General features: G+C 47.5%; 1 protein-coding gene across 1 annotated transcript in view; it reads left to right on the plus strand.

The window, feature by feature from the left end:
- LOC137535312 (zinc finger protein 773-like) overlaps positions 1–10,826 on the plus strand; it is a 72,473-nt gene extending 61,647 nt beyond the window's left edge. Inside the window, exon 3 of the mRNA XM_068257142.1 lies at positions 9,403–10,826. Within this exon, the coding sequence (XP_068113243.1) occupies positions 9,403–10,355 (953 nt within the window). The 3' untranslated portion in view covers positions 10,356–10,826. The remainder of the gene's footprint in view (positions 1–9,402) is intronic.
- Positions 10,827–16,822: the final 5,996 nt, after the last annotated feature.

The following is a 16,822-nucleotide window of genomic DNA, read 5'->3' on the forward strand; positions in this document are numbered from 1 at the left end:
AGATGCAGGAAGTAAACAGAGAAGCCACTTCCTGTATACGGAGACGCTGTTACACTGAAATATGCAGCTGCCCTCACCGCAGATCCCAGCTGATCTGCGGTTCAGGATTATTGCCGCTGGTGGTCTGACTACAAGCATGGGGATGGGACTTTCTGAAAGTGGGGCCAGTAGGAGGTAATGCGGCGACATAACGGGGGCTCGGGGGGAGGGGGGGACGGGTCGGTACTGCCGCTGCCACTAGGGCTTATTTTCAGGGAGGGCTTATATTTCAGGCATACTGCTCGATATTACCTAAGGCTTACTTTAGGGGTAGGTTTTACTTTCGGGGAAACACGGTAGTATCCATCTCTAGCAGCGTATGGAATATTTCCTGCAGGGTGCCTGGTACCGCTCTGACCTGAATATTACAGCGTCTCCCCATTGTCTAGGCCCTCAGTGATAAGGGTTGCCTCTTGTAGCTGGCAGACCTGATTGTATGCAAGACCTTGGAGGCGTTTATTATCAGTTTTCTCCTTTGAGGAGGGCATTTTGATATACAGACAGGCGGCGTTTAGATCCGCCGGAGTCACAGAGTGAGGTGCTGCCCGTCGTGGCTTGCTGCACTGGAATTGGGAGCAGATGAACAAGACTCACCACCAGCAGGCGCCATCTTGTCCCTCGTGTTGGGTCCTGATCTCTGGCGCTCGGGCACACCTCACTCCAAGTCCCACGACAAGGATTCTCCAGGTTTCCAGGTCTGTTTTTCTGTTGTGGCTTGGCCTATATTTTCAGACTATGTTCAATAACTCTGACTTTCAAGCAAATATAATGCAATTTGTATGCAACTAATCACATTTAATAGAAAAAACACACGTTTTGATCCTATTGAGAAGTGTGTTTGTGCATTTAAAACATAACTTTTATTAATTATAATAAAAACTTGTTTTCATAATGACTAGTTATAACACAAAAAATGAGGTATGGTCCTATTATTTAGTAAGCATTTGTCATCCAGGCAGATCTATATGAGATCAACACCTATACCTCAACTAGTTTGCTTATTGCTCTCTAAATCATAAAGAAACCCCCCACCAAACCAACATGTTTCAACCCCTCAATTGGAGCCGTCATCAGGGATAAGTGCTCAGTGCTAGGGTGCTATTGCAGTAGAGAAATAACATTGCAATCACATCATATGAAAAACAAAAAATGAGCATCTGCTCTCCAGTTAATTCAGCAATCAACTGACCTCGTTCCTGATCAGCCTTATTAGGGCTGATCAAATCCGAAACCAGGAGACATCTGGATAGTTGCTATCCGATATCTCCCGGTAAACCTGTGGGGGGGGGGGGGGGGGGGGGGGCAGTGGTTAATCTTCCCGGAAGGAGGAAGTGTTTGTAATCACGTGACCGCCGTTTGGAGCGCATCGTGGGAGGCGCCGAGGGACGGACGAAGAAGACGTCAGACAGGTAAGATTGACACCCCCCGCCCAGGTTTACTGGGAGATATCCGGATAGCAACTATCCGGATGTCTCCCGGTTTCTGATTTGAGCAGCCCTAAGCCTTATATACTACCTAAGTGGGGCGGGACTTGTTTGTGCTAAAAAGCCCACATTTCCATCCTTTCCATTGGTCAGTGATCCTTTCAATCACTAATGGCAGCTAGTCATTGGCTGTCATATCTTACTCCATAATTGTTAAAAACCTACTTTCTGGGCATTTGTTCATCGCCCCGGTCGATTCACAGAGTGTCTATATTGTCAGCTTGTCCCTTCTTCTAAAAACTTTGTATATAAATATACAGAACACCAAAAATGCCAAATAGCGCTGTTTCCCCATATGGAAGCAGTGGGCGCTTTCTATTGGTGTATCTATCAAGGGGTAGTCCGCCTTTCTATCTACCCTCCAATCACCATTGGGCAACCGTTTCTGCCCGCCCCCTTATGTGTACCTCTATTCACCGCTTCGCTTATCCCCATGGAAACCACACTCGAACCCCCCCCCCCCCCCGGTATTTACCTATCCAATAGGCGTCCTTACGTCACCACCACTCGAGCGGCGTTACCTGTTGTCATGGGAACAGGCAGAGCGGGGAGGTGTCGGCGCATTTCGCCGAATCCATTGGTTACTACATCTCTCATGGATATTGGAGGCTGACGTCCGCCTATTTGCTCTATCTACCTCATCTATTTACATCTATTGGGCCAATCAGAGCATTGCACACTCGCCATATGGTCCTGCCTCAATGTCCTGTCATTATTTACAATAGTTCCTTCAAATGGGGATTATGCACAAGGGAAAAAACTGTATACATTAATAGTCTATTAGGCATATATTCGGAGGGGAGAATGTTAATATTGGCAGCAAACATGATCAAATATTTAGGTGATCATATATAAGATATTTGTAATTTAATTGCTATGTACTTCACAGAGATTATGCATTCAATTTTATAAGTATCAATTCCAAGCACCATATTTTCAATGCCATTACCACTATTGTCTTTGTGTCTAATAACACATATTTTACACGTAACAAATGTATAGATTTGCTTATACAGTAGTGGATTTGGATTATATATGCATAACTCATAAATCATACGCAGGACTGCTATACATCACTAAATTATGCATACTATATTCAAAAAAGTATCAATTCCAATCACCATACCACCATAGTCTGTGTGTGTCTAATAATACATTTTTTACACATGACACAATTATAAGTTTATTTATACAGTAGTAGCTTATCAATCATAAAGGGAATTGGATTATACACTCACCTAAAGGATTTTTAGAAACCCCTGTTCAATTTCTCATTAATACAATGATCTCCTCCTACCTCTCAAATCGCTCCTTCAAGACCTCCTTCAATGGTTCCTCCTCAACCTCCTTCCCACTTTCAGTTGGGGTCCCCCAAGGCTCTGTTCTTGGTCCCCTGCTGTTCTCCATTTACACCGCCTCCATCGGAAAACTCATCTCCTCTCTGGGTTTCAACTATCACCTATATGCAGATGACACCCAGATTTACCTCCATACCACTGACCTCTCCACCACCACCATGGAGAAGGTATCCTCTGGTCTCTCAGCTATTTCATCGTGGATGTCTGCCAGGTTCCTAAAATTAAACCTGGATAAGACTGAGCTCCTAATCTTCCCGCCCCGTGCTGCTTCACCCCCCACTGACCTCTATGTCACTGTCAATGGCACAATCATTCATCCAACCACACAAGCCCGCTGCCTGGGTGTCACCCTAGACTCGGCCCTCTCCTTCACCTCCCACATCCAAACCGTAGCTAGAGCCAGCTATTTCCACTTACGCAACATCTCCAAGATCCGGCCTTTCCTGACCCCAGACACTACCAAACTCCTTGTCCATGCCCTCATCATCTCCCGCCTGGACTACTGCAACTCCCTCTTGTCAGGCCTTCCTCAAAACCGCATCGCCCCCCTAAAATCCATCATGAACGCAGCAGCCAGACTCATCTACTCCTCCCACCGCTCTGTCTCCTCAACTCCCCTACGCAAATCCCTTCATTGGCTTCCAATTCACTTCAGAATCAGCTTCAAGATCCTATGTTTGGCATACAAATCCTTACACAAGTCCTGCCCAACCTACATCTCTGACCTGGTCAGCAGATATACACCTGGCCGCCCACTTTGCTCCTCCAACGACCTCCTCTTAACCACCCCACGCATCTCGCACTCCCATGCCAGACTGCAGGACTTCACTAGAGCTGCCCCTATCCTGTGGAACTCTCTCCCGCTGCCCATCAGGCTCGCTCCCACCTTCAACACCTTCAAAAAAGCACTCAAAACTCACTTCTTCAAGGAGGCCTACATCAACTCAACACTACCCTAATCCTTTCTGCCAATAACTTCTTGATGCACCCCCTCCTTTTGTGTCACCAGCCCCTCCCTCTAGATTGTAAGCCTTTGGCAGGGCCCTCTTCCCTTGTGTATCATACTTGACTGTGTGCACTTTACCCAGAATTTGGAACTGGTAATTTTTTACCACTACCATTCCAGTTTATGATCTGGCATTGTACTATTATCTGCATTGTGTTGTGTATCTTATTGCTATTACCTGTATTGTTGTATCTATGGTCTGTTACCTGTATTGTTCTGTCAACCCTGTTATCATTGTCTGTAAGCCTATTTATTGTACAGCGCTGCGTAATATGTTGGCGCTATATAAATCTAATAAATAATAATAATAATCTAATCAACCAATCACATGGCAGTTGCTTCAATGCATTTAGGGGTGTGGTCCTAGTTAAGACAATCTCCTGAACTCCATACTGAATGTCATAATGGGAAAGAATAGTGATCTAAGCAATTTTGAGCGTGGCATGGTTGTTGGTGCCAGATGGGCCGGTCTCAGTATTTCACAATCTGCTCAGTTACTGGGATTTTCACGCACAACCATTTCTAGGGTTTACAAAGAAAGGTGTGAAAAGGGAAAGTATGTGGCAGTCCTGTGGGCGAAAATGCCTTGTTGATGCTAGAGGTCAGAGGAAAATGGGCCGACTGATTCAAGCTGATAGAAGAGCAACGTTGACTGAAATAACCACTCGTTACAACCGAGGTATGCAGCAAAGCATTTGTGAAGCCACAACACGCACAACCTTGAGAAGGATGGGCTACAACAGCAGAAGATCCCACCGGATACCACTCATCTCCACTACAAAAAGGAAGGAGAGGCTACAATTTGCGCAAGCTCACCAAAATTGGACAGTTGAAGACTGGAAAAATGTTGCGTGGTCTGATGAGTCTCGATAGTCAGAATTTGGCGTAAACAGAATGAGAACATGGATCTATCATGCCTTGTTACCACTGTGCAGACTGGGGGTGGTGTAATGGTGTGGGGGATGTTTTCTTGGCACACTTTAAGCCCCTTAGTGCCAATTGGGCATCGATTAAATGCCACAGGCTACTTGAGCATTGTTTTTGACCATGTCCATCCCTTCATGATTACCATGTACCCATCCTCTGATGGCTACTTCCAGCAGGATAATGCACCATGTCACAAAGCTCGAATCATTTCAAATTGGTTTCTTGAACATGACGATGAATTCACTATACTAAAATGGCCCCCACAGTCCCCAGATCTCAACCTATTAGAGCATCTTTGGGATGTGATGGAACGGGAGCTTCGTGCCCTGGATGTGCATCCCACAAATCTCCATCAATTGATAAATGCTACCCTAGCAATATGGGCCAATATTTCTACAGAATGCTTTCATACCTTGTCGAATCAATTCCCACGTAAAATTAAGACAGTTCTGAAGGCAAAAGAGGGTCAAACACTGTATTAGTATGGTGTTCCTAATATGTAATCCTTTAGGTGAGTGTATATGCATAATTCATAATTATACGCCAAAATGCTGATTATATTGATGGCGATTACAGGATATATGATCCCTTCAGTTTATCTGCCATACTTTAAAGAAGAAGAAGGAGCAATAGAGTCAGAATACATGTCTGAGATAATATTGTACATTTAGTCAGGAAATACATTGAATTGGCTAAATTCCAAGCCACATAAAATTTGCATCCAATCCAAAATTGTTGATTGGCCGCCTGTTATAAGCACAACCTTCTGCAGTTCTGTCAGGCTGATGAATAGTGATGGGTGATAGTGATTGTGTTATAGTCTATCAATATTAGTCCTTATCTAGAGCAGTACATGTCTGAGTGGGCGAGGTGGATTGCCCAATAAAAGGACTGTGTTTTTGGCCTTTCACTATTTAAAAGGACCTTACCCGATTATATATCCATAGATGATAAATAGTGATGGTCAGTGACATGCCAAAACCAGGGGGGAAAAATATATACTAAACCTGGTGCGTCCATATTCCAGGAGCATCTTGTACATGTTCTCCCCCAAATGGTGTCCTCCTGTCTCCTGTCCTTCTGTCTCCCCCATGTGTTCCCATGTGTCCTCCTCTCTCCCTCATGTGTACTCCTGTCTCCCCCATGTCTGCCCCATGTGTCCTCCTGTCTCCCCCATGTGTCCTCCTGTCTCCCCCATGTCTGCCCCACGTGTCCTCCTGTCTCCCCCATGTGTCCTCCTGTCTCCCCCATGTGTCCTCCTGTCTCCCCCATGTGTCCTCCTGTCTGCCCCATGTGTCCTCCTGTCTGCCCCATGTGTCCTCCTGTCTGCCCCATGTGTCCTCCTGTCTGCCCTTTGTGTCCTCCTGTCTCCCCCATGTGTCCTCCTGTCTCCCCCATGTGTCCTCCTGTCTCCCCCACATCTGCCCCATGTGTCCTCCTGTCTGCCCCATGTGTCCTTCTGTCTGCCCCATGTGTCCTGCTGTCTCCCCCATGTCTCCCCCATGTGTCCTCCTCTCTCCCTCATGTGTACTCCTGTCTCCCCCATGTCTGCCCCATGTGTCCTCCTGTCTCCCCCATGTGTCCTCCTGTCTCCCCCATGTCTGCCCCACGTGTCCTCCTGTCTCTCCCATGTGTCCTCCTGTCTCCCCCATGTGTCCTCCTGTCTCCCCCATGTGTCCTCCTGTCTGCCCCATGTGTCCTCCTGTCTGCCCCATGTGTCCTCCTGTCTGCCCCATGTGTCCTCCTGTCTGCCCCATGTGTCCTCCTGTCTGCCCCATGTGTCCTCCTGTCTGCCCCATGTGTCCTCCTGTCTGCCCCATGTGTCCTCCTGTCTGCCCCATGTGTCCTCCTGTCTGCCCCATGTGTCCTCCTGTCTCCCCCATGTGTCCTCCTGTCTCCCCCACATCTGCCCCATGTGTCCTCCTGTCTGCCCCATGTGTCCTCCTGTCTGCCCCATGTGTCCTGCTGTCTCCCCCATGTCTCCCCCATGTGTCCTCCTGTCTCCCCCATGTCTGCGCCATGTGTCCTCCTGTCTCCCCCATGTGTCCTCCTGTCTCCCCCATGTGTCCTCCTGTCTCCCCACGTCTGCCTCATGTGTCCTCCTGTCTCCCCCATGTCTGCTCCATGTGTTCTCCTGTCTTTTCCATGTGTCCTCCTGTCTCCCCCACGTCTGCTCCCTGTGTCCTCCTGTCTCCCCCACGTCTGCTCCATGTGTCCTCCTGTCTACGACATATCTGCCCCATGTGTCCTCCTTTGTCCTCCTGTCTCCCCCACGTCTGCTCCATGTGTCCTCCTGTATCCCCCATGTCTGGCTCACGTGTCCTCCTGTCTCCCCCATGTCTGCCCCATGTGTTGTCCTGTCTCCCCCATGTCTGCTCCATGTGTCCTCCTGTCTCCCCCACGTCTTCTCCATGTGTCCTCCTGTCTCCCCCACGTCTGCTCCATGTGTCCTCCTGTCTACAACGTATCTGCCCCATGTTTCCTCCTTTGTCCTCCTGTCTCCCCCATGTCTGCCCCATGTGTCCTCCTGTCTCCCCTACGTCTGCTCCATGTGTCCTCATGTCTACGACATATCTGCCCCATGAGTCCTCCTTTGTCTTCCTGTCTTCCTGTCTCCCCCATGTGTCTTCCTGTCTCCCTCATGTGTCTTCATGTCTGTCCCATGTGCCCTCCTGTCTCCCTCATGTCTGCCCCATGTGTCATCCTATATCCCTCATGTGTCATCCAGTCCCCCCCCCCCCATGTCTTCCCCATGTGTTATCTGGTTTCCCCCGTGTGTCCTCCTGTCTCCCCCACGTCTGCCCTATGTATCCTCCTGTCTGCCCAATGTCCTACCCAGCTCCCCCCCGCATGCCTCTGCTCCTTTTCCTGCCCCTCGTCCTGCCCCCCCCCCCCCCCCGTGTGTAGTGTCATCTGCTTACCTCATCCGTCATCATACCTGCAGGGATTGCAGACCTCCGTCATCTCCATGGAGCTTCCTCTGGTGATGGGCTTCTAATGATGATGCACTCATTGAAAGCCCGTCACTAGAGGAAGCCGCATGGAGAGGTCCCAGCAGTTATGGTGGATGAGGTAAGCAGTGGGGGGGGGGGGGGGGCAGGAGAGGGAGGAGAGGAAGGCGGGGGGGGGGGCACACAGATAGGGAATTCCCAACGTGGCAGCAGTTCATATTGGAGAGCGTTCATAAGTCGGGGATTCCCTGCCTTTGCCATATAAGATGCAGGGTCTATTTCTCCCCATATTTTAGGGCAGAAGAATGCATTCTTATGCTTAGTCACCTATACTGCGCAGAAGTACCCAGGTAAACATAGGTGTCCTAACTCTGGCCCTGTAACATGCATAGTGCAGACATGCAAACACATTCATTGCATCAAACCTATCAATGGATTAGGAGCACACATCCTAACTTCCTCTCCTGGGAAAGACGGTGCATCTTACCAATCGCACAAGGGAGCTAACGTTATGTGTCCACGTGCACCATGCGCATACACCAGCATAAGCTGTGTGCATGCTGACAAACACATACAGGGGAAGGAGGGAGTGCACTGAATTAGACCCTAGCCACAGGGGTCAGTAGTAAGAATAGAAATACATATATCCAGGCACATCGCCTCTAGTTAGGACATTAAATAAATTATTATTGTGCCTGGATGAGTGAATCTGTGAATGCATTTGTTTGAACATTTGCATGTGAGAGTGCGAAGGGTTAATTGATTTTTGCTGTTTTCTAGCCACACCCCCTTCAGCACCTCCCTTTCCCTAATAATTTATTTAATGTCCTAACTAGAGGCGATGTGCCTGGATATATGTATTTCTATTCTTACTACTGACCCCTGTGGCTAGGGTCTAATTCAGTGCACTCCCTCCTTCCCCTGTATGTGTTTGTCAGCATGCACACAGCTTATGCTGGTGTATGCGCATGGTGCACGTGGACACATAACGTTAGCTCCCTTGTGCGATTGGTAAGATGCACCGTCTTTCCCAGGAGAGGAAGTTAGGATGTGTGCTCCTAATCCATTGATAGGTTTGATGCAATGAATGTGTTTGCATGTCTGCACTATGCATGTTACAGGGCCAGAGTTAGGACACCTATGTTTACCTGGGTACTTCTGCGCAGTATAGGTGACTAAGCATAAGAATGCATTCTTCTGTGAACTAAAACCCTGGCTTTTAATTTAGCTGTAGGTATAACAGTTGTGCCTGGATGAGTGAATCTGTGAATGCATTTGTTTGAACATTTGCATGTGAGAGTGCGAAGGGTTAATTGATTTTTGCTGTTTTCTAGCCACACCCCCTTCAGCACCTCCCTTTCCCTAATAATTTATTTAATGTCCTAACTAGAGGCGATGTGCCTGGATATATGTATTTCTATTCCCATATTTTAGGGGAGAAAAAGTGCATCTTATATGGCAGAAAATACGGTAATTACATGCAGAGCTATGCAGCTGCTGCATCAGGTCCATATCCAAGCTTTATAAACTTTGTATCAACTTGAGAATTCTCAGCACCTCACTGACCATCCCTAATGATAATTGTTCCTCCCCTCAGAATTCTCTAACAGGAAGTGATGATGTTTCTCTATTTGCAGGGCGGAGTCCCGGCATCAGGAACCTCTCAGAGACTCGTCTCTCTGTATCCACAGACTGTACAACAGATGATGATGTCACTGGACAAGAGTCTCCTGCAGATATCCTGGTTGCCCCAAATATTCCCCCATACTCCCCTCACCTGTCTAACCCTGAGGGGCCCCATACCCATCACAGCTCTCCCCCTGCTGGAGGGTCTCATTCCTGTTCTACGTGTGGTAAAGGTTTTGTTAATAAATCAGGACTTGTCAGACATGAGAGATCTCACACTGGTGAGAAGCCCTATTCATGTTCTGAGTGTGGGAAATGTTTTGGACAGCGATCAACCCTTGTCAATCATAAGAGAACTCACACTGGTTTGAAGCTATTTTCATGTGCTGAGTGTGGGAAATGTTTTGGACGTCAATCAACCCTTGTCAGTCATAAGAGATCTCACACTGGTGAGAAGCCCTATTCATGTACGGAGTGTGGGAAATGCTTTGGACATCAAGCATCCCTTGTAAGTCATGAGAGATGTCACACTGGTGAGAAGCCCTATGCATGTAATGAGTGTGGGAAATGTTTTGGACGTCAATCAATCCTCGTCAGTCATAAGAGATCTCACACTGGTGAGAAGCCCTATTCATGTAGTGAGTGTGGGAAATGCTTTGGACAACAAGCAACCCTTGGCATTCATGAGAGATCTCACACTGGTGAGAAGCCCTATTCATGTACTGAGTGTGGGAAATGCTTTGGACATCAAGCAAACCTTGTCAGTCATGAGAGATGTCACACTGGTGAGAAGCCCTATGCATGTAATGAGTGTGGGAAATGTTTTGGACGTCAAGCAACCCTTGTCATGCATGAGAGATGTCACACTGGTGAGAAGCCCTATTCATGTGCAGAGTGTGGGAAATGTTTTGTTCACAAATCGTATCTTGTCAGACATGAGAAATGTCACACTAGTGAAAAGTAGGGAGGATCAATGAGATGCAAATATTTCTGAGTTCATGCAGGATTATGTCAACTTGTATTCAAATGTATGCAGCTTATATATGGACCAATCAAGTCCCACCAAGGTTTTAATTGATTTATTCATTTTCAAGCTTCATAAATTTGAATGAACTTGCCAATATTTGCATCTCATTGATCATCCCTTGTGAGTAGGGAGGAGCTAAACATAGTCGTGACATCACGCACAAGCACAGAGCATGCTCCGCCTCAGGCGCAATCGAGGACGTGTGTCGCTGGGTCAGCTCCTGCGTATAACTGAGGGGCCTTGCCAACCCGGAAGTAATCTAGAGGTAGGCTGCCCATGGACTGTTCGCACTCAAACAGTTCAGCCCATCCCTACTTGTGAGACATCCTATTCATGTGCTGAGTGTGGGAAATGTTTTGCGAGTAAATCACTGCTTGTCAGATATTTGTGTTGGGTGTGGGAAATGTCTTGGCCATAAGTTGTGTTTTTTTTTTTTTTGTTTTGTTTCCCCCCCCCCCCCCCCCCCCCAGTATTTCTGTTACCTTGTGCAAAGTGCATATGAAAGCGTTTTTACATGGAATTCTGAAGACTTTTTTTGCTACTCAGTGCATTTGTTTTTGAAGCAGAACGTCCCTGAACTGAGGTTACGTGATGATATAAACATGGGTACTTATAGTACTAAGCCTTGTTAGAAGTTTGTCATCAGTAAGTAGAATGAAAGATATGTGCACCTTCCATCCCGGTTAGTAGCTGAGCTGTTTATTTTGTCCACATGTCCACAAGCCGAACAGGTACATCTCCATTACAAAGCCAATATTAGTGGTAGTCCAGTGTCATGGAATCCACCGGTCACCGTGGGAGTGGAGGTGGGTGTCAGGGGACAAAGCCGGAGCTGGTAAGGCCAGCCGGCCTTTCTTTCTACTTACTGATGACGAAGTTCATGGACTCTTTCTTCCTACGTGCAAACGGAGCACATCTCGGTGGTCCGAGCCATAAGACAGCCAGACTACACCGTGGTGATAGTGATGTTGCTTATTATACTTTGTGCTGTTGTTAATTAATAAGGGAATGCCACCTCATCTGTTTTTCTTTCATACGACGACTAGTTAAAACTTTCCCATTTCAAAGGTTAATAAACCATGTGCTTTTTCTATGCAAATGAGGCAGGGTGTGCAGTCACATACAGCCACAGCTCTCCTGCAGAGTAAATCTATCTTGCTAAATAAACACTCGTGATAAGGAGAGTGATGAAAAGTTACAGTAATTACTTATTTTGTTGGGAGCTGAATGTGCCAGATTTTACATCACACTGATATGACAGTTGTGCACAATTCAGAGTCAGGATGTGAGACTCCAGGAAAGTTCTATATAGCATGATTATTTATGTACTGTGGGCTGCAGCTGTGGGGATATTAGAAGTTCCAATTCATCCAGACTGAACTGAGGAAAGATTTCCCTAACTCTGTCTCTCTGTGTCTTTGTTTTATATTCGGGAAACATGAAGAGATTTGAGCTGAATGCACAAAGTCCAGTATGATAAGATGAGAGGGATTTATCTTCCTGCAATGTTAATGGAATACATGGTGAGCTGGGAAAAATCTTTACTTACCTGGGGCTACTTTCAGCCCACTTGAATTGCATGTGGTCCCTTGCTGAGGCTCCGGTCTCCTCCTGCCAGCTGTTTACAGTATGCAGAAGCTCGCCGATCCAGGTTGGGTCATGAGCTTATGCACAGGCGCGCGTTGATTGCAGTTCTACTGCACATGCACAGGAGCTCACAACCCGGCCTGAGTCTGTGAACTTCCGCATACTGAAAACAGCTGCCAGGACAAGGCCAGAGCCTCAGCAAGGCACCACACAGACTTCAAGGGCCTGGAGGAAGTCTCAGGTGAGACACTGGAAGGAGAAAACACCAAGTATCTCGCCACTACTGCAAATGGTTCTTCTTCAGTGATGCATCAACACGTACATGTGACAGACATCATAGACCCCTCCCAGTACAGGCTGTGGGGCAGTGTTAGTGGGGGCAGCTAAGCCTGACAATCATTTAATGCATTTATGGATTGTAAAAGGCTCACAGAATGCAGGCAAGCCCACAAAGTTTGCATGAAATTTGCAACATGCACCCAATCAATTGGCATTTAGAGATTGTTTTTTGCGTGGCATTTTTTGAACTGTGCTGGATTTACATGTGGGCTGCGGTGAATGCTATATGGGCACCTGCAGTCCGCGTGTTTGCATTTGTCACAGTTGTGTTTTTGTTTAGTTAACTTTGTGTCTGATCTTTAGTCACATGGGTGTCTGCTCCAATTGCTATGGAGCCGGGAGTCAGTGGGGGTAACCATGCTTCCTTCTCCCCTTCTGGTTGCATAGGGGATTGTGCATTCCACCACAATGAGGAAGTGACTGGGTGGGCGGTCCGTCATGGGCAGGATGATGTGCGCTGGGGGCGTGACAGAAGGAAGAGCCTTTTGACCCCATTATATATTATTATTGTTATTTAGTATTTATATAGTGGCAACATCTTCAGCAGCTATGTCTATGTTTGTATCATTTAATGTATGTATCATATTCTAGAGCTAGTTTAGGGGGTAGCCAATTAATTTATCTGTATGTTTTTGGGATGTGGGAGGAAACCAGGGTGCCCGGAGGAAACCCACACAGACACAGGGAAGATCATACAAACTCTGTGCAGACAGTGCCCTGCTAAGCTGGTAAGGGAGACAAGCAGGTGCGTTGTGAGCCATAGACAACACCCAGGTGTGCATAATGATCATCAGGCATAGCTGCCCCCACTAATGTTACCCCACGTGGGGATGTGTAGCATTATTTTATGTCTGTCACATGTACACATTGATGCATCATTAACTGCATCAAAAAAGAAAAACAGTCGAATCAGGCACTGCAGTATATGCTGTTTTAACGGTGTATTCAATTGTGCGTAAAATCACTATTTGTATCAAAAATTGTGATATTCAAAAGGTAGGTACAAAACCTCATCATCTGTAGAAAAAATCATTAACTGCTCCTGGCCCAAATCTATGGCCTGTTTGGGACCTGTTATTCCTGCCAGGGCATAGATCACATTGATTACATAGTCAGGAGCCAATGAAATCAGCTCCTGACCGCTTTTTGGAGCTCTGCGGCGATAGGGACGGGAGGGTGAGTGGGCTTCAGCGACAGGAGAGCGGCCTGATCAGCGGGTCTGTGCGTCGAGATGTTGGTGAGCTCAGTGTTTTTGTACTAGCAGTCTCTGGTCCTTAACAGGCCAGAGACTGCTGGTACTCAAGTGGTTAATGAATAACCATTTGCTGTAGTGCCGAGAGTCTTGGTGTTTTCTCCTTCCAATGCATAAAATATTTTTTACCCCCTCCCCTCAGTTTTCCTTAAAGGTGGACACACATAGGACTAATATTCAGAAAGATTTGATCACTGTGACTGTGACAGGTTCTGAGGTGAGACTCAGGAATTCTGGGGTGGAGAGAGGGACAGGTTATTGTTATATGTGTTACAATCACTGCTATAGACAAATGTGGGAAGCTGTTGCTGGAGACGATTCTGTTATGTAACAAAATAAATCCTACTAGCCGACCCCTTCCCCCCCCCCCTACCTGGGTCCCCCATGTGCGCTCCCCCTCCGGCTTAAGCTCAGCAGGACCCCCCCCCCCCTCCCTCACCTGGGTCCCCCATGTGTGCTTCCCCTCTAGCTTAAGCTCAGCAGCCACCGCTATTAGTAAGAGGCAGCGGGCGGGGATGACTCACCTCTTCCGCGTTCCAGCGTGCGTTCCACTGTCGTCACTTTCTGCAATGCCGCCCACTGTATTGTAAGTGGACGGCATTGCAAGAAGTGACGACAGGTCCGACCCCCCCCCCCCCTCCCCGCCGCTGTGCCCAATACCCCCTTCCTGCCCACTACCCCCTCCAGCTCGGCGGAAGTCTAGGACCGCCCATGGGGGCAGGGAGCTACTTGATAATAATAATAATCCGAACATTTATATAACACTTTTCTCCTGTCGGACTCAAAGCGCTCAAGAGCTGCAGGCACTGGGACGCGCTCAAGAGGCCACCCTGCAGTGTTAGGGAGTCTTGCCTTGAACTACTTACTGAATAGGTACCAACCCTAGCCAGGATTCGAACACTGGCCTCCCATGTCAATGGCATTGCCCTTAACCAGTACTCTATTCAGCCACTGCTACTCCTCTTCTTGCTTGCACCGGCCCCTTCTTCTTGCTTGGCCGGCCCTGGGGGCAGGGCGCTACTACTTCTTCTTGCTTGAAGGTTGAGGCACTTACTCTAATATATAGATAGATATTAGATAGATAGATAGATAGATATTAGATAGATAGATATTAGATAGATAGATAGATAGATAGATAGATAGATAGATAGATAGATAGATAGATAGATAGATATAGATTAGAATGGAAATCTGATGCATCTCCAAGTATCTCTCCTGTGGATAAAGCTGCTAATAAAGTTATTCCTCTGGATAATGTGCTGAATATCAGCTGTATACTGTTCCCACAGTGTGACGTGTTTTGCTCCTTTGCATGTAATGTAAGATCAGTGCAGTTTCTAGGCTAAAATGCACCCAGGGCGAGGGTGTAAAAATTGCGCCCCCCCCCCCCCCCCCCCCGGAGCCAAGAATAGGTAACCCAGTATAGGTAGCCAGCTATAGGTCCCCCAGTATAGGTAGCCAGGCATAGGTGAGCCAGTATAGTTGCCCCAGTATAGGTTAGCCAGGTAGGTGCCTCCAGTATAGATAGCCAGTATAGTTGCCCCCAGTATAGGTTAGATAGGCAGGTGCCCCACTGCAGGTTAGCTAGGTGGGTGCCTTAAATATAGGTAGCCAGAATAGTTGCCCCTAGCATAGGCTAGATAGGTAGGTGCCCCAAGTATAGTTTAGTTAGGTAGGTGCCTGCAATATAGGTAGCCAGTATAGTTGCCACCTGTATAGGCTACCTAGGTAGGTGCTCCCAATACAGGTTAGATAAATAAGTGCCCCCAGTATAGGTTTGATAGGTAGGTGCCCCCCCCCCCCCAGTATAGATTAGATAGGTAGGTGCCCCCCAGTATAGGTTAGATTAGGTAGGTGCCCCCCAGTATAGGTTAGATCAGGTAGGTGTCCCCTACTATAGGTTAGATAGGTAGCTGCCCCCCCAGTATAGGTTAGATAAGTAGCTGCTCCACTGGCCCCCTCAGCCAGACCCCCCACTCAGTGCAGGTTACAGTGGCACTGACAGGCAAACAAACCTCCCTTAACTAGAGAGCCCCCCCAAGTGGCACTTGCAGAACCTCCAACACCCCCTCAGCCAGAGAGACCCCCCCCCCCCCCCCAAAAGTAATTGTGGCAGCCACACTAGCACCCCAGGGCCCTGACGCCTCAGCAAGAATAAGATCAGGGAGTTCATTATTTATTTTAAATTATACTGCAGCTGGGCAGAGAGCGCCCACCCTTCCCTCTCCCCCCTCCCAGGCAGAGGGAAAGTCAGGTGGGTGACAGCGCAGCAGGTCACTTACCGTCTCTCTGACTGTGACCAGGCGCTCGCTCTCCAGGGGGAAAAGCACGCATCGCCGCCCATGAAGACAGCCTCCTCCCTCCATCGGCGCTCTGCCTGGCCTTCAATAACGGGCGGCGCTAGACGTCAAGTGTCATCACACGTGGCGGTGCTGTCAGAGCGGAAGGAGTTGCCACAGGATGCCCAGGAGGAGTGTGGGTAGGATGGTGATGATCGCGCAGGTGTACTTTCATTCGCCTGTACCGCGCATCACCTGTCCTGCTCACTCCCCGGCTCCCACAGACGCATGCAGTCAGTGTCTTCTTGCCGGCGCCCCCCTTCCTGACCTGTCAGTCTGCGCTCAGTGCGGTCGCCCGGCCCGCACGGTGCAAAAACGGCCCTGTGTAAGATGTACTGTTAATTGCATCATTCAGATTCACTGTAATAAATAAATTGCATTGTTATCAATCACAAAATCAAAAAAAGGAGAGCTAAACTCACCAGGAATTTGAATGTCACCCCTATATGTAGGTAGAAAAAACAAAGTCTTGTAAAAGTAATACTTTTTAATGGCTAACTGCTAAAGTTAAATGCATTATTTAACTTTAGCAGTTAGCCATTAAAAGGAATTACTTTTACAAGACTTTGTTTTTTTCTACCTACATATATTGTTTGGCTAACACGGTACAGAAACATTTTTACTACTAATGTCACCCCTATTAAGAAGGGGGAGCCAGAGTGTGATATACAGTGAACTTTGAACAATCGGGTTTCACACATGTCTACTTTGACAAAATACAAATGTTAATGAATAATTGCACATGGATAAAAAGCACCCTCATCCCTCCCTCCAATAAAATGACATTCAATCGTCTGCTGAGAGACTTTTGAACAACTATGAACCACCTACGTTATCCACACACAAAATGCACACCCATCTCTGCTCAAATCCACTCCTGAGCAATG

This window comes from Hyperolius riggenbachi, chromosome 10, assembly GCF_040937935.1.
Source record: "Hyperolius riggenbachi isolate aHypRig1 chromosome 10, aHypRig1.pri, whole genome shotgun sequence".
Taxonomy (NCBI): Eukaryota; Metazoa; Chordata; class Amphibia; order Anura; family Hyperoliidae; genus Hyperolius; species Hyperolius riggenbachi.